Consider the following 19,104-nt stretch of genomic DNA (forward strand, 5'->3'; position numbering starts at 1 on the left):
TGATACAAGGCTTAAACATGTCCTACATAGACTGACTCAAAGCCTATCACTACACTTGGTATCCTACAGGCTGCTAATAAGTGACCTGTGTCTGGCATACAAGACATCCTCTGACCCAGTACTGATGGATTTACTGCACATCAGCAAGTCAATTGGCATTAGAAATACTTGGTCTAGGGATCTAAAACTTCTTTGGCAACATCAAAAGAACAGTTTGGAGGGAAAGGTATATCTCGCAGAGGGCAATACTGCTCTGGAACGGACTCCCCATCCATATAAAACAAAGTTCATTCCGGTCCATATTAAAGTACAACTTGGAGCCGTGGACAGGAAACTGAAAATTTCACTCAGAACTGTCCACTATACTACTAATGGGTAGAGGCAGCTTTGTCCCATGCACTATAGTATTTACTCTGATATTCTCATTACAGATAATATATGGTTAAGGCAAATTTATAAACAAATGGGATAAGTTAATTTGGGTAGAAAAAGGGATATTAGATAGGCTTTAAATGGCCCACAAGGGCAGCTAGCCAAGTGAACCAAGATTCAAGTTCAAATTAAAACTCCCAGAGTAAACAGAAAAGGCTTACAATTACTAAACAGACACATAACATTCGCTCAGTTTACTGGGCTTCACTATTTAGGACTGAAACTTCTAATCAGCAACTTAAGTTTCTGAACATATGAACTTAAGACGTTTTCCCTCATTAATGTTACACACATTTTTCACAAATTATTAAAATGTCTAGAACTAAAGTTTTCATTTATGCTTGAGACTAATTTTACACCGGATGTGATTTCATTACGTCTCGTTTTATATAGCTACTTCAAAATTTACCTACTTCTTGTCTACCATTTAAACTAAAATAAAACCACCAAAAGCCGTACAAACGACGTCTGATACTCCCAATCTAGCCATTACCAAGTACGTGCAAATATAAAAGCTGCGATACTACTCCAATTGGGAACCAATCTGGAATTTATTCCGGCAGAAAGTTCTAAAGTACTTCATAAGAGTATGTGAACCACAACACACGCAACTCCGTGACGTCATCGCGAGACTATAACACCGGTCCAGGCGAAAACGGCCTTACATTTACCATCTTACTTACTTTGGTAATAGCGAACCTGTCCCCACACGGGCAGGGGTAAAAGTAGGTCTCAGTTTCTTCGTCATATTCAAAATCTTCGATCTCAACTTCGTCATGAAAGACTGACATGTTGTCTTTCTCAGTTTATGTTACTGATAAATACAGAAAGGAGTAAGAAATAAAACCTTTCTGCGTGTAAAACAAAATCTTTTCAACCACGGGTAAGACCGATAATTACTCTAATTAAGGTTTTTTTCAATCCAGAATTGCCCAACAAATCCGCCCTTCCAGCGGAGAGAAAAATAAGCGGACCTCCGTACTGACGTCATCTGGATGTCAAAATGGGGAAGTTCGTGGGTTGACATTCAGCGGTTACAGACTGTGTGGATGAGATTGAGTCTGCTATCAAACTTATTAAGTAAACTTTGTGTCCAGGAAGCTTGACTACCGAGACCTCATGCTGATATTTTCTACCTCTCATTTGCAGTTGTGTATGTATATTTGCGTATATTATTGAAGGCTCTTACATTTTTATTTGCCACAGTAAAAATCCTAAAAAATGTGTATACAAAACTGTAGAGTGACATGTATCCAAGTGTGTAGGCTGGGGCACAGGAGCAGCATTAGGTCAGCTGGTGCCCTAGGCAAATGGGCTGCAAGGAACCTCCCACCACACCACCCGGTGCCCCCATCCTGGTCTACCTACACCAAATAAATACTGGAAAAACACTCCTAGAGTTGCACCCTAGGCGGCCGCCTAGTTGGCCTATGCCTAAGGCCGGCTATAGGCTGGCATACCAAAAAAGTGAAACTATCAAACCATGTGTCAAAAAAAAAAGAACAATCCATTCCCTGGGCCTGTTGCAATAACCAAAAACGAAGGTGTGAAGTAAGGTCTTTCAAACCAGAACCAAGACAATCAGGTACCTTGTGTAAACCCTAAACTGGCACTCCTGGTCAACTCATTTATTAGAGGAAAATTACTGCAAGCTGCTTGCTACTAATGTAACAAGCAACTTGCTACAGTTAAAATACCATGCAAACAGTGCTTCAACTGTGACAGCAAATGGAATATTTATTAAGCCTGTATTGCACTCCTCCACCATCAGCACCTGCCAATCACCTGCGCTGACCACTTTCACTTGGGACAGTTACACCCTGCAGCTATCCCCAGTTAAAGCTCTGACTCAAGGCCTTCAATTCAGAAATGGTTGCTGTGTGCAGTAAGACCTACCACAAGAGGTAAGTCCTAGCAGTAACCTTTTCCAATTCAGATACCACCCTCCTGCAGAGCAGAAAATGAGGCAATCTGGGGCAACAGCTAATGCTAAATAGACATGTACTCACCCCTGGAAATGCCTGTGGTAAGTGATTTACACTGACAAGTGATTCAGAGCATCCCTCATCTATATAAATTAGCACAGCCAGCCGTATATAACACTCCAAAAGATAGCAGTCACCTGCTGAAATAAATGGGAGAGGCCATGCTGCAGATAACTTTAGCAAATTTCAGTGGACATGTAGTGGTGTGGGATACGTGAGTGTGTGGATCTGTGTAGCAGTGTGTGTGCTGCAGGGAAGTGAATAGACTGGGATGACTGTGTGTACATGTGAGTGTGTGTCTGCTTCGGCAGTCACAGTAAGAGGGTTAGGTAGGGGACTGAGAGAGAGTGAGTGTTGTGTGTTTGTGTCTGTGTGTGTCAATGGGTGAGTTTGTTTGTGAGTTCATTCATGTCTGGGAGAGAGAAGGTGAGTGAATGTGTGTGTGTCTGCATCTGTGTCAGTGTGTGATTATGCGTGCTTACTAATGTCTGCATGTGAGTGGGAGAGTGAATGAGTGGGGTGCTTGTGTAATACATGGCCACCAGCAGTAATTATCATAGAAATGTGCTTTTTAGCATTGGCAGTAATTATAGGCAATTCAGACACATTCAAATTAGCTGTTAATGAGGTCGCTGAATACTATTCAAGGTCCAATTTTTCTTCTATAAAATAGCTCGACAGTGAGCAAGCCAGTTAGAAGCAAGATAAAAAAAATCATGCTCATGGTTGCAATTTTGTCAATCCCTTTGATTGGATAATAAACTTATACTCTGTAATTGACTCTGCAGTGCCTTGCTTACTTAATTTATGTGGGCTTTCTTGAAGGAGTTTTGTTTCAGCAAAGCCTTGAGGAGAAAGCTCGATTAATGGTAATATAACATTTAAACTGCAGTGTGACTCTGCCAATCACACAAGAACATTCTCCACGTGGTTAATATGGATGTCAAACCATCTGTCCAGTACTGGCATCACTAGCTGGTGATATGTTAGTACATACAGACAGTGTCCCTAAATAGATATTACAACATTTACACAGGTAATACATCATTTATGTGCAGTAATATAAAAGGTTCCTCAGTAATGAATATATTTACAGGTGGTTAATAGTTTACAATATTACACACTATATCTTCCTTGGTATGCAGAAACTTCACTTACACAACTGTGCAATGGTTGACTCCTACAGTCAAAGTTGTACAATGCAACCCAACGCTAATTAACAATGTAATAGGAAACATCTAGTGTGACCAGTGTAATTAACAATGGAATTTGCTGACAATAACTGCACTACCCATGAATGAAGGAGCATACTGTGAATTCAGTTGTGTGACTCTCGAATCCCAGTAGTGAGCATGTAGCATACTTGGAATATGAGTGTCCACACGTACAAAGCCAAGCTGTTGTAAGAATGGCTAAGAGCCATAATGGCCTACCAAAGAAATGCTCACCAATTTATTTCTTATAAATGGGGAGGAAATTGGTTAATTTATTTCTTATAAATGGGGAGGAAATTGGTTAATAGGACAGTCAGAAAGGGTGAAGAGCAAGCAGAGGAATACACAGAAGGTACAGGAAAGGAAAGACTGGGATAGAATAGGGAACAAAGGGTAATATTTTGTGGGGCAGGTGTTCCTTTTTTCAGAAAGGTTGAAGAAGAAGGAAGTAAAGGAAAGGTATGGGTAGGAAAGGAATGGGCAGGAAAGATTTTATAGGAAAGGTAGTGATGGCAGATAAACAAAAGAAGGAACACAATGGGGAGACAGAAAGAAAGACAGAGAGTGAAAGCACATTTAGTGACTGGGAGAACAGGACTACAAAAGGAAGGGAAGTGAAACACATAGAAGAGGAATACTATGATGGGCAATAAGGTGGGATGACCACTCCCTTTCACACTGCCTGGGGCAGCACCCAGCCAAAGATCAAATCTTTGAAAGCCCTCTCTGATGGGTCCTGCCTCTGTTGGCATGCTGGGCAGGGCCAGACAGCAGTGTGACTCTGCCATTCACACAAGAAAATTCTCCATGTGGTTAATAGGAATGCCAAGCCACCTGTCCACTATTGGCATCACCACGTCCTCCAGCTCTTACCTTGTGTTGTATTAGTATGTGCAGGCAGTGTCCCCAAAGGGTACAACAACACTCTCCCTTGTGACAGATCACCAGATGCCACAGTGCAACCCTCTGGGTTACCCACAGCTGGATGACCAATATCACATCATGAAGAGGCAGCCCTGGAAACAGATGGGGAACCCGCAGAAGATGGCATGGTCAATGGTGTGGTAACTGTTGCTATACCAAAGACATAACTGTGACAAACACTGCATAAATAGTAGTATAGATGGGGAGAATTAAAATAACATAAAATAAATATAGTGAAATGATAGCAAGAAAGAGAGAGAGAGAAAGAAGAAGAAAGCAGAGGAAAAACATTAATACCAAATCTATGTATGACTATCAAGCATATTGGTAGAGAAATGCAAAACTTTTGCTAGATATGCAATGGTCATTTTGAAGATATCACTGACCAGGCAGACTACAGGCTAAAGTGGATTTGCAGGAAGTGGGCTGCAAGTGTCAGTGGGACATGGATATTACCAATGCCCCTGATGTGTGTCAGAGGTACAGTGCAGGTGGCATATTTAAGGACAACTGGTGCCATGGAAGGTGTGGAGGGATGATCTTACTGCTATGTGCTATGACAAAGGGGCAAGGAAGGGCATGGTTGACATAGATAACTGTTCAGAAGGTCCAGGGCAGCATGTTGAGCATACCAGTGTAATATAGCAGTGACAGACAAGCCAGTGGCCTAACCATGGGCAGCTGCCAGCATGTGTCAGATAAATAGTATGATATATGCCAGTTTGTGGTGCAAGAGAGACTAGACATAAAACTAGCATGCCCTAAGTATGGCTTATATAAGTTAAGCAGTACCACCACATAATTGTTTGGGGAACTGAATGTAGAATATCAGGAAACATGACTATTGCACTGGATAGGACTGATGATGCTTTATCAAGCACACAACATGGAAGGAAAGCAAATGCAGATATGTGTGCTAGAGCATAGCAGTTGGCATGCTGTAAGGTCAGGTTGTGCTCGCAATAGGACCGCTATTGTGACAGTGATAGCATGTCTCACACTTCAGGTGGGTGCAATAGTGCATTCATCTGCATGGGCAGTGCAGGTATGTTGAGAGGTGTGTATTCCTGTTGGCATGGTTGTTACTAGTAACCATAACATACTATTAATTAAGGAAATATTTTGTACTGATACCTATGTGTTCCTATACTAATGCAGTTATGTACTTACATTTGCTTCTACAGAGATAGTCCATATGTTCAGAGCCGTGGCTAGCTCATCGGGTATCCACTGCTGCTCACTCATCTGGTACCTCTCAATGATTTATTGAGGACCAAAAAAATGAAAAAAATAAAAAAGGTCCATTCTCTGATCTGACACTCCTCCCTTCTCTACTAAGGAGGAGTGGCAGGTCTTAATCCTCTCCCTCTACACTGCACATCCTCACATTTACATGACGAACAAAGAAGAGAAAAAAATACAGATCTGCTGACCACAACACCTGACACCTTGTGTCCTGTGTGGTTGCCCCTTTTGTCCCACCCTAGCTACTCTTCTGCATATTCCTTTTAAAGAGGAGGCAATTCTTCAAAGTTTGCTCAGGAGCTAAAACATGAAAGAAAATGTATATGATCAATATGTCCTGCAGTTTCCCTTGTAGTTATGAATTGCATTACTCTAAAAATGCACCATTCAGGCATTCTTCCTGTAAAACTCAGGAGCACCCTGTCTGACCTCTTCTTCACACTGGCACACAGTATCAAAATGGTGCCTCCTGAGGTCACTGTTCAGATGTCTGCAATGCTCATAAGAGAGGGTGATGCCAATTACAGCAGTCACTACTTTAGCAAAGCAGAGCCAGGCTTATACTGGGGACCCTAATTAGAGATCCCCAACAGGCACTCCAAGTGATCTCTATATATTAAATGCAGAAATATAGTATTTTTTTAGAAACCACTTAGTAGACCTGCCATTCTCAGTGATTTTAGAACCCATCGCCACTTCACAGATAAACGTTAAAGGGAATGTGGTAGTGCATTCATGTTGAAACGTATTGCTGCCATCAAGTGAAATCAGGCAGCACAGCAGATTGTGATGTCACTATGCAGTTGCATGCAAATGCATGGTGTGGCAAGATAGAGTTTGGGTGTGAATGCTACTATGACACAATTGTGTGTAGTCCAGACATCAATATCTTGCACTTTTGTTGATATTTAGCACTCCAAGAGACCATTGGAAAATGTTCAACAAAAACACTTGCCTGCCGGGGGTCAGTGACCCATCCACACATGTATAATACTCTTTGTGCCTACTCATGCATGTGAATGATCGACTACAAACCTCATGCCAGTAGCATAGCAAAGGTGGAGTGAACAGGCAACTACTGCAGAGACAAAGTGTTGGGAGGGGCATGATTGTGAGCTCTTGCATTTTAATATATTTTTCTGTGTGCCAAAATGCCAGTACAGAAAGGCATTTCAGTTCAGGTTTTGGCTTGTCAACTGAAATGGCTGAGGGGAGAGTGTATTTGTAGGAAACCAATTGGTATGAAAGCACCAATAGGGTTTCTACAGTAAAAGCCATAGTCCTTTTTTTAGTTGAAGAGAGGTTTGGCATTGATTTGTATGAAGCTGATTGGCAAGGATAATTTTTTTTAACTTTAATTAAGCGGAAGGCATGGATTTGTAGGAAGCCAATTGGCAAGCACTTATTGGCTTTCTACAAAGCCAATATTTTTTTTTTCTTTTGAAGGGGGAGGATGTGAATTTGCAGGAAGATGACTGTCAAAGACTAATTGACTTACTACATAGCCAAAGCTTTTTTTTTTTGCTCTCCATTTGGGTAATGGGGTCGGGTGGTACTTCAGGGACTGGCACTGGGCACTAAATGAGCCAGATGCATCTTTGCCTCATGGAGTAGCCTTGGTTAGGTGTGCAGTGAGAATAATGTTTGATTCAGAGACATTTACCTGATATTGCCTGATTAGCATAACTGCCAAGCTATTAGTCTTGAAACTGCACAATAAATACAGCTGCAACTATTGATGTTAAGTTGTCCATCTCGCTTTCGTTCTTGCTGTTTGGGTTTGGAGCTGATCCTCGGCTCCGACCCGGCCATGTTCTATAGCTCAAGAGCTGTTTACAGGCTCAAGGCTACCCCTTATCCCAGAATGCCCAGCGTCAGCTACCCAGATCTCATTTGCCACTTCAGCTGCGAGGTTGCTTCATTACTGGCTCAGGCTTAGTATTGTTTTGTATTACATATTTTTGCTGTTATTGTAAAATAAATTTTAATTGTAAAAGTGTTATTAACCTTAGTCTCTTGGTACTTATACCCTTTATCGCCTTATATTGTGCATGTGCTTTGTTGGCCATCACTCCTTTCTGCAGGCCTCTTTTCCCTTGAACTCGTTTTAACTTAGAGAGTTCTCCTCCCCCTCTGTTAGGTTAGCCATTTAAGTTGTAATAATTATTATAACTTTTTTTTTCTTATTGTTATTGTGGTTCTTTAGTTTATTGTTGTTAGGAAAATGTCTAAAGATACCAAGGTATCTGGCTTCAAAAAGTGTGACTCATGCTGTCAGAAAATGTCTCTGACAGATGGGCACACTAGTTGTGTATATTGTTTGGGCACTGTTCACCTGCAGGACTCCTGTTCTATATGTCACGCTTTTAGTCCAAGGGTCGTGCAGGAGTGTAAAAACAAATTAATCCTTTGGGGATTATTGAAGCCTCAGGATTCTCCGGCTAAAAGTACTCAGCCAGCGAAATCCCCTAAGTCTGTCAAGCTGACTCCTTTACTTGACCAACCAAGTATCTCGGTGTCAGCTGGCATGGACAAGGCAACTCCTCCGTCGGCTCCATCTGCTATTTCGGAGCCGTCAGGGAGCCATAAGAGACTGAGGTCTCCGTCCTTGGAGCCCATCCACTTGGCACTTCAGTCACCCTTGTTACAGAGTGAATGTAGCCATCATTCTTCCCACTCCTCTCAATCCTCTAGATTATCGGATCATGATGTGAAGAGAATAGTAAGTAGGTTGCTTAAGTCACAGGCCCTGGCAAAATTACTGTCCAGCCCACGTCAGCAGGTATTGGCTCCAACTGCCTCTATTTCCATTCCTCCTCCGACTACATTTAGCTTGGAGCTGGAGACCATGGATCTGCAAGTAGTAGAACCTTCGGCGTCGATCATCATCTCTCCTTCGGTTCTGACGTCGGCTCCGATTACCTCAATTGTACCTTCTATCGAGGGATCTGGGCGCCGGGGCTCTCTCATCGGCTCCGGAGGGTGTGGCATCGGACCCTTGTCCGACCCTGTTCTCCCCCTTGGAGCTTCGACGCAGGTGAGCTCGGCTCCAACTTCGGCCCCGGAGCCGTCACCCTCGACACGGAGAAGGACTCCTGTCTCTTCGGAGCCGGAGCTTTCTCTGCCTAGTGGTCGGGATGCCTTTGAGGTCATGCGGAGTGTGCTGTCCCCCGAAACAGCTCTACTGCCAGCTCCATCGGCTCCGCCCCCATAGTGTCTGTTCCAACCTCTACTCCTCCTCCAGACCCCAAGCGTAGGGAACCTATGCCCCAAGACACCCCATTGGGTGATCCCTCTTCTTCTGAAGCCTCCTCTGATCACTCAGAAGAGCATGACTGGAAGAAAGTGCAAGAGGAAGCACATAGACTCCCCTGAGTCTGTCACCTCAGATACAGACATGGATGAATCGGAAGGGTCCCCAAGGTCCCCCTCTGAAGATGTTTCCTTTTCGGACATCCTTGAAATGCTTAGATAGAGGGGGGACTGGACTTCCCTAGCCCCTACTGAGGATGAGTCTGTAAACCTGGATGCATTCGGTTCCCGACCTTCCACCTCCTGGGTATCTCCTCCTTTCGATCCACTCATGTCTGTAGTGGCTTGAAAGGCTTGGTCAGCTCCGGATTCTGTGGAACCTACTCCGAGGGGACCAAACAAATTTATTACAGCCCCCCAGGACAAACAATTCCTCTCCAAAGGTGTGCCTGTTGATGCTATGGTGGTAGCAGCAGCCACCAAGAAAGAGCAGAAACCTCTTCATCTGTTCATCTTCCAAACAGAGAGTCTCGGATGATAGACAGATATGGAAAGCGAATGTTTGCTTCAGCGACCTTTTCAATGAGGTCCCTGAACTATCTATGCCATTTTACATGTTTTCAAAGGGATCTCCTGAAAGAGTTTGGGGATACCCTTCAAGATCCTACAGCTGAGGGAGTACCAGCCAAATTAGCTCCTCAGCTTGCGACTCTTAATTCCATAGTCAACTCCTCCATGAGGCTGATTTCCTATGCAGCCGATGGAGCGAGCAGAACCACAGAGACAGGTGTGGCTCTCAGGAGACATGCTTGGATGCGGCTGTGTCAGTTTGCAGAACCCTTTCGAAAGTCCTTTACCAGTACTCCCTTTGATGGCTCCTTTCTCTTTGGGCCTCAGGTGAAAGACACATTGACCAGGTGTGAGCAGGAAGGCAAGACTCTCTCTGCCATGGGAGTCATTTTTCCACCCCTTCCAGACCTTATCCCAAGGGTCAGAAGAGCGGAAAGATGTGGTTCTGAAAATCTCAGGGACCCTTGCCTGACATACGTGGTGATATTTCCCCCCAGGGGCAGAGCGGGAAACAACAATAACAGATGCCTCCCTTGTGGCAGAGGGAGAACCGCAAAACTAGGGTGACAGGGAAACCTTCTCTGCCAAACCCTTCCAGCATCCCTGAAGGGTTGCCCGACTGCTCACCTCTGGAGGCAGTCGGGGGAAGACATTCGCTGTACCCAAAAGCCTGGCAAAATATAACAAGAGACAGATGGGTACTATCCATTATATCTGGAGGTTACAAAATTCCCTTCCATCAATCCCCCATAGAATCAAAAAAGTCCATTCCAGATGTCCCACCCAATCTAAGTGATCAAGCAGTCACAGAAGTTTCAAAACTGCTAGAAAAAAGAGCCATTCAAGAAGTCCCCTCAGACCAACTAGGATCCAGAACTTACTCAAGATTCTTTCTAGTACCAAAAAAGACAGGGGACTGGAGACCAATACTGGATCTCAGCAGATTGAACAAATCTGTATAAAAAGAAAAGTTCCAGATGGTGACACTGCAGTCCATTTTCCCTTTTCTGGCTCAGGACAATTGGATGTGCTGGATAGATCTTCAGGACGTATACTACCATATCAAGATGGACAGATGCTTCAGGAGATTTCTTCGCTTCTGGGTAGGGGCCAGTCATTACCAGTTCAGAGCTCTGCCCTTTGGTCTCACCTCAGCCCCCAGGGTGTTCACCAAGTGTATGGCAGTAGTCACGGCTCACCTGAGGTGTCAAGGATTCCAGGTGTTTCCCTATCTAGACGACTGGCTCCTGACTGCTACCACCAGGCATCAACACTTATAGGCATGGGATTATACAGTCACATCATGCACTCAACTAGGCATTATAGTAAGTTTTGAAAAATCTGCCTTGTTGCCCTGTCAGTCTGTCACATACTTAGGAACAGAATTAAACACAAAAGAAATGTTTGCAAGATTACCACAGGAAAGAGTTTCCACTATTCATCAACAAGTGTTAATTCTAATGCAGATCAAAAGGATTCAAGTCAAATATGTCCTGCAAGCTGTAGGCTCCATGGCAGCTGCCCATTCTTCTTGTTCCATTAGCGCGTTTCTACATGAGAATCCTTCAGTGGCTTCTTTTCACACAGTGGTCTTTCCAGGAGCTACCCATGTCTCACATGATCCTGATCACAGAAACATGCAAAAGGCACCTTTCTTGGTGGATGGTCTCCCCACTAGTGATTCAGGGCAGACCTTTCATACAACCCCCTCTGGTAGCCACAGTGACCACAGACGCCTCCCTGATAGGGTGGGGTGGGCATTATCTAAGCAGGACAGTCCAGGGTACTTGGCAACCTCGTGAGTACCATCTGCATATCAATGTCCTAGAAATGAGAGTGGTGCTCCTAGCGTTGCAAGCCCTTCAAGACTCTCTTCCTTCTAGGACCATTGCAATCCAAACGGACAACATGTCAGTGGTGTGGTACATCAACGAACAGGGCGGGACCAGGTCTTACCCCTTGTGTCGAGAAGCACTTGGACTGTGGCAATGGGCGATTTCCTCCCAACGTTTTCTGATAGCAATGCACATCCCTGGGAAATCCAACGTCAAAGCGGACAGGCTCAGCAGAGCTATCCTCATGCCTCATGAGTGATCTCTGAATCAGGAAGTTGCAGATTTTATCTTCCGCAAATGGGGACAGCCTTGCTGCAATCTGTTTGCCACTCCTCTCAACAACAAATGCAGCAGCTACTTCCTCTTCCAGGTCATATACCCAGAGATGCTCTAGTCCATGATTGGCCTCAGGGACTCCTTTACGCTTTTCCCCCTTTTCCCCTAATACCAAGACTCGTACAGAAAGCAAAATCGTTGGGTTGCAAAATGATCCTCCTTGCCCCATATTGGCCTCGACAGATATGGTTCCCATTCCTGCACCTCCACCTTCTGGATCAACCATGTATTCTGGACCCGGTTCCAGATTTTCTGATTCATCAATCAGGCGGGTTGCACCAATCCCTTTAAACTCTCCAGCTCAGAGCTTGGTTACTCCACTTCCAACCTTAGCCAGGCTTTCCAGTATCTCCCCAGCAGTCCGTGATATTATTGTTTCCTCACATAAGTCTACTATGAGGAAAACGTATGCTAGTAAATGGAAATGGTTTTCTTACTGGGCAGAATCTAGAAATTTGGATCCTTTCTCAGTCCCAGTCCGTGAAATTCTTGAATTTCTAGCACAACTTTTTTCAGTCTGGTGTGGCTTCCACTACCATTAGAGTACAGCTAGCTGCCATTTCTAATTTTCATATCGGTATGTTTAATTCTAGCATAATGTCTCATAAGCTCTGCAAGGCCTTTATGAGAGGAACATCTCTTCTTAGACCCCCAGTTAGAGATCCTCCTCCTCCTTGGGATCTCAATTTAGTTTTAGCTTCCTTAATTTTGCCTCCTTTTGAACCGGCAGCATCATGTTCCTTAAAATTTCTTTCTTGGAAGACACTTTTTCTGGTTGCTATCACTTCAGCTAGACGTGTCTCAGAACTTCAGACACTATGTGTTCGTCCTCCTTACCTGGTGTTTCACAAGGACAGAGTTTCTCTGGGGACCAATCCATCCTTTATTCCTAAAGTCTGCTCAGAGAACAATTTAAATCAATCCATAGATCTCCCAGTTTTCTTTCTCAATCACAGCAACAAGGCAGAATACAAGCTCCACCAACTGGAACTAAGAAAGTCAGACCAGTTATTTCTTTCTTATGCTTTCAACAAACAAGGCCTTCCAGTTTCTAAGGTGACCTTATCCAGATGGTTATCTGATACTATTGCCTTTATTTATCAGTTACGAAATAAAGAGCTACCAGCTAAACCAAAAGGTCATTCTACTAGAGCATTAGCCACCTCTGTAGCCTTTCAGTCTAGGTTGCCCATAGACTCAATCTGTGCAGCTGCCACTTGGGCAAATCCTCATAATTTTATCTCTCATTACAAGGTGGATATGGTCTCCCATAGCAGAGCTTCTTTTGGTTCTACTGCTCTGAAGAGTCTATTCCAATGAGCCACCCGGGATTTTAGGTGCTAGGGATGCTGTCCCAAACAGCAAGAATGAAGGCGAGATGGACAACTTAACATAAAGAAGTTCTGTACCGCCTTCCTTCTTGCATCCCTCTCTCCTTCCTCCTTCCTAGAGGATTGAGAGGAGTTCCTTTTGTTTTCACTGGCTGAGTATCTTTTATTACTTCACATACCAGGTAATTTATGACTCTTTCATTGTTTAGGTGTATTGGACAACCAGTTTTTAGGTAACCGGTTACTCTACTTATGTCTAGTGTCCACTATTACAAATGAGATCTGGGTAGCTGACGCTGGGCATTCTGGGATAAGGGGTAGCCTCGAGCCAGTAAACAGCTCTCGAGCTATAGAAGATGGCTGAGTCAGAGCCGAGGATCAGCTCCGAACCCAAACAGCAAGAAGGAAGGCGAGATTAAGACAACTAACATGGAACGTTATAGTAGGTACATAACTTCTTTTTATGCTCATTGTACTACAACTACAACATTTACAATATATTGCAAAAGAAGTGCAATGAAGAGGAGAAATGTACTGTTGGGCATTCATAACTATTTCAGTTGATTTAAGTGTTCAGGGAATAATGTCTCTACAAATGGGGGAACTGGTTTGATGTATCTGCTGCTGTATCTCTGTTGTTTTTAGAATTCTGACAGAGGAATAGGTTGTTAACAAGTGACTAGTGACTAGAAGAGATGAACACAGGAAGAGCTGTTATTGTGTTATGCAGTTTATTCCCAGTGTTCTTTGGTTTTTACAATGGAAAGTATATTTGCAGGAGGTTGAGCACATAGGCATTGTGTGGAGGCCAGAGAATGTGGGGTTCACATTATTGACTACCGCTGTCTTACACTTTACTCTGTGAGCATAATTAACTTTCAAATTGATTCCTCTGTTGTTATGTGGATTTGGTGGGAAGGGGTTCTGTAGATAACAGTCAGTGTCTCCCTCCTATTTAGTGGATGTTTTTGAGTGAATGGTTTCTCAAAAGGTGTATCCTCACTTGTAGTTGGGGGTAGTGCCTTTTTAAGTTATTCCTTTAGGTTGTTTGAATGGGAGTGACTATCCCCGTAATTTGCGATCCAGGAAGCTGGCAGCTGGCAGTGCAGGATGAGTGCAGTCTGCAGAAATGTACTTGGTTAGTAACCGAGTACATTTCTGCAAACTACAAAACTGAGCTATGACAGCTCCAAATAAAAGCTGCATATCATTGAGGAAGCATGCCAATGGCCAAGTATAAGGCCATTGGCATTGCAAACTGTTTCAAAAATAAAAAAAAAAAAAAAACTTTTATTTTTTTTCGCCAGTCTGAGCTGTTTAAGCATAGGGCAGTGGCGTGCAAACAGGATCGGGGGGGAAATAAAAAATAAACTTAAAATGAGCATTCTAACTAAAAGCAGCATTCTGCCATGCAAGTCAATGGCAGGCATAAGACAACCAGGCCGATGAGTAATGGTTGCTAAGAAGGGAAGCTCAGTGTGGGACATGTAACTATGCATTAGCATAGCACAGCTAAGCTAGAGGTGTGTCCAAACTGCCTAGCACTCTTTACAAAGTGTAAGTGGGTGTGCACACTGCGCACCGGGTTTTACAGGAAGAAAAAGGAAGTTAAACCAGGAAATAGCAGCTCTGTGCACATTTGATCACTACATTTGTGCGGCGCGTACACAGGCTTAAAAAGTGAGGCAATGGGAAGGGAAAACAGCAGTAGGAAGGTAATCAAGGAGAACTAGCTTAGCTGACAGGTGAAATTGTCAGAAACAACCAATTACACTGGCAGCAGCCCAGCCCAGCACACCACTATAAACTATGCAAACACCTTTCCCCCTTATTTTTCCCCAAACCTCTGGACCATCGGTGTATATAGACGGGGAAATTTTACAAAACGAAAGCAAGAGAAAAAATGTTAGGGGTTGCTTTTGCTATCATAAACCAGCATGTGCAAGAGGCTGAGGGTGGTGAGGATGTGAATGCTGCTGAGCAACCCACAGTGAGGAGACGGAGAAGAGTGTACAGACCCAGGGTAACCTACCAAGGGCTACATGAGCTGGAGATAGTGGAGCACTATAGGGTGTACAGGGACCTCCTATAGCAAATTGTTGAGCTATGCTGGCCACACCTCACACACAGAACTAATGGGGAACCCATCCCAGTGGATATCAAGGTATGTGTATGCCTAAGAATACTAGCTACAGGTACCTTCCAAAGGCCAACTGGGGATATGATGGAGATTTCACAGGCATCAGCATCCAGGGTACTCCACCAGTTCCTGGATGCCATGTCAACACGTCAGTGAGCACGTATATTTCCCCATCACCTATGAGGCGTTGGCCAGCAATATGCATCTCTTCCACCAAATAGCAGAATACCCTGAGGTAGTGGTGCAATAGACTGCATGCACATATGCATTAAAGCACCACCAGGTGAGCGGGGTAGGGTCTACATCAACCGCAAGGGCTTCCCCTCCATCAACTGCCAGGTCGTGTGTGATGCCCAGGGCATAATAATGAATGTGTGTGTGCTGGCCGCCCTGGAGGCTACCATGATTCCCACATCTGGCATTTGATGCAGCTGTACCAGACATCTGCCAATGGAGACATCCCACATGGTCACCTAGTGGGGGATGCTGGATACGCACTGGAGCCATGGCTGATGACACCCATCAGAAATGCACGCACACCCGAACAAGAACTCCATAATGAGGCACATGCACAAACACGAATCATAATAGAGTGTGTGTTTGGGATGCTCAAGTCATGGTTCCGGTGCCTGGACACATCCGGTGGAGCCTTGCAGTACTCACCAACTACATGTACCCAACTTGTCCTTGTATGTCTCATGCTACACAATATGATCCTGTAGAAACAGCTGCAGCAGAAACAGCATGGGGCAGGGCCACACAGCCCCCCACCATTGCCAAGGCCTGCACAGGCACAGAGTGACTCAGAGGAGGAACACCCTGAGCCTGCCCCAGTAGGCAGAAGGAGGCATGGCCAGTATGCCCTGGCCTTGACAAAGAGGCAACACATAGCACATGCACTGACACAGTAGGAACCCAGGGAATGACACCTCTCTCTGACTCGCACATACAGTAAAAGGGATGCCAAACATGACACTGCTTGTGCTCAACCATGTATAGGGAGTGTACTATGTACATCCAACATAGGCAGCCCTGCAGCACCACCCTCAATACTGGGACACCCACAAGGTAAGTGACTCATACATGCCAGTTGTGGGAGGGCACACACCCAACAACAGTCACAGCCAGCAGGATAGGTGTGGACAAACACAAACAAATGCTGTAATATGGCCTCCGAATGAGCCCTATGGGTAACCCCTCCCCCAGGCCTACACAGACAGACTACAGTGGGCCAGGCAGTTGGATGTAAGTTGTGAAGGCTAGGAAGTCAGAAACTAATATGTAGGTATTTAAAGCTAAGATCTGTAGTACACTCGTATGCCTCTAGCCACCACAATAGGTAAGACTACAGACTGGAATGGTGTACCCAACATACCAGTACAATCCTAGCAAATGTGTAAAAGTATCAGACTGTGGTGGTGGTGCTGCGGTAGCGCTGTCGCCTCACAGTTAGACGTTGCCCGTTCGATCCTCAGTTAGAGCGTCTTCTGTGTGGCGACATGTGTGAACGGGCGTTCCTTCGTTAAAGGTTGTGCATTAGGCCCGGCAAGCCAGCATGTAAAACTCTACTGCCAATCATTAGCGGACCGGAGTTCCGCTGTGGCGACCCCTAACCAGGAAAAAGCCAAAAGACACAAACAAAATCAGGTGTGCCCCACCATCCTATGTACACTTATAGTAACAGTAAGCTGTGCCCCCACTCCTGTGTAGAAATGTAGAAACAGTCAGGTGTTCCCCCCGCTATGCAGAAATGTAGCAACAGTCAATGCCAAATGACCAATGTATACCTGGCAGGCACAGCATGCTACCTGTCGGTGTACAACACAAAGGTCAGCACTGCGGTACAAACTACCCGGACTTGATCCTCACATTTATTTATTTATTATTATTTATTTACATTTGTTGACCGGGCTAGTCTTACTGGATACATGTCCATTTTCAGTAGAGGCCCGGGGAGAAAAGCTCCAAGCATAGGCAGAAACTTATTATACAATATTAGTATAAAATATTAAGCTGTGATCAAATACAGATAATACCAATGTTTGAGAGAAAAAAAATTTAGCGGGGAATGAACTAAGATTAAATACAGAAAATAAACTCTATTTGAGAGGGAAAAAAACACAAAGAGTAATTTTTTATTTTATTTATTTATTTATTTTTGTGCTAGGACCGAGATCATATTACCTCTTGGTTTGAGGTTAGCTTAATTGTTAGTACAGGTACACAACATAGTACAGTAGAGAAGTGAAGTAAAAGGGAGAGCAGGATGGGTAAAGGGGAAAATCAGTCAGGGTTTGTGCAGGGACAAAGCCAGTGAGTTTTAAGATATTCTTTGAGTTGTTTTTTAAAAAGATGTGTGGAAGAGAGAGTAGAAAGTTCACTTGGAAGCTGGTTCCAGGCATTTCCTACTGTGTTATTGAAAAGTGAGTCCCCAGCTTTGTTGTTAGATTTAATAGTGAAAACTAAGAGTTGTAAGGTTTTTGTAAGGGGTAGTCAGATTAGTGAGGATTGGGATATTATTAGGGTGGTAAAGTATCTTTTGGGTTATAGTAAGTTGATGACAGAGTAGTTGGTGCTGCACTTCTAACCATCCCAATTGTTTGAGGTTGAGACAGTGGTGGGTTCTGAAAAGGTTGCCAGTAGCGAATCTGGCTATGTTATTATAGCTAGTAACAAGTTTGTTAAGGTTGTTTTTAGAAAGACCGGTATAAATGGCAGAAGCATAGAACAGGGTGGGTCTGGGCAATCGTGGTTCTGGCTGTTGGTGTAAGGAAGGGTTTGACTGTATACAGGGAACCTAGTTTTTTGTTGACAGACTTTATGGTAGTGTTAATATGGTTGTCATAGCTAAGGTTGTTGTCTGTGGTTATCCCCAGGATACGGGTTGTAGTATCAGGGGATATGGTGGTTCCATTGTTAGAGGTTATTGTAAAGTGAATTTGTGGTGATTTTTGAGTAGAAGCAAAGAGTAATAATATTGTTTTTTTGGGGTTCAGATGGAGGCAGTTTGCATGAACCAATTTTCCACAATATGAAATACAGTTTTGGTGAGGGTCTGGAGTGAGGTTGAGGACCTAGCTGAACATATTAAAGTTGTACCATCAGCATATTGTATGCAGGTGGCTTGAGGAATTTTAGTATTTAGTTCATTAATAAACATTGAAAAAAGAAGAGGGCCTAGGATTGAGCCTTGAGGTACTCCAATGTTTACAGGGAGGGGAGTTGAAAGCTTATTATCCCAAAGGACTGCTTGCTGTCGGTTGTCTAAATAAGATTTAAACCAGAGTAATGCCTGTGCGTCCAGTGAATGGGCTTTTAGTACCTCAATAAGCAGATTATGGTTGACCATATCAAAGGCTTTTGAAAGGTCGATAAATAGTGCGGAGGAAAGAGAGTTATTGTTACAATTTTTGTTTATACAGTCAGAAAAGGATAGCAGGGCAGTTGTTGTACTATGGAATGGTCTGAAGCCATGTTGGCAGTTAGCAAGTAAATTGTTGTGGAGGAGGTGGTCAAGTAGTTGTCGGTGGATACATTTTTCCATTATTTTAGCTATTGGAGAGAGTAGGGCGATTGGTCTAAAGTTGGAAATATCAGTTGATGTCCCACCTTTATGTAGAGGGATGATGTGAGAGACCTTCCATATAAAAGGGATTTTGCTTTCTGTAATAGTTCTATTTATAAGGATAGAAATAGGGTAGGCAATGGCTTTAGCTGCAATTTGCAGGTATTCTGCTGGTAGACATTCAGCCGAAGGGGTGCATGGCTTGAATTTTTGAAGGAGGTTACAAATGAGGGATGTAGGTACTGGTTGTATGTGAAAGGAAGGAACTGGATTCA

General features: G+C 43.8%; 1 protein-coding gene across 1 annotated transcript in view; it reads right to left on the minus strand.

Moving 5' to 3' along the window:
- Window positions 1-1,566, minus strand: part of DPH3 (diphthamide biosynthesis 3) — a 443,914-nt gene extending 442,348 nt beyond the window's left edge. Inside the window, exon 1 of the mRNA XM_044072751.1 lies at window positions 1,116-1,566. Coding sequence (XP_043928686.1) covers window positions 1,116-1,223 — 108 coding nt within the window. The 5' untranslated portion in view covers window positions 1,224-1,566. The remainder of the gene's footprint in view (window positions 1-1,115) is intronic.
- Between the last annotated feature and the right edge of the window lie 17,538 nt (window positions 1,567-19,104).

Source organism: Protopterus annectens, chromosome 5.part0 (assembly GCF_019279795.1).
Source record: "Protopterus annectens isolate FY-2018-M chromosome 5.part0, PAN1.0, whole genome shotgun sequence".
Lineage (NCBI taxonomy): Eukaryota > Metazoa > Chordata > Ceratodontiformes > Protopteridae > Protopterus > Protopterus annectens.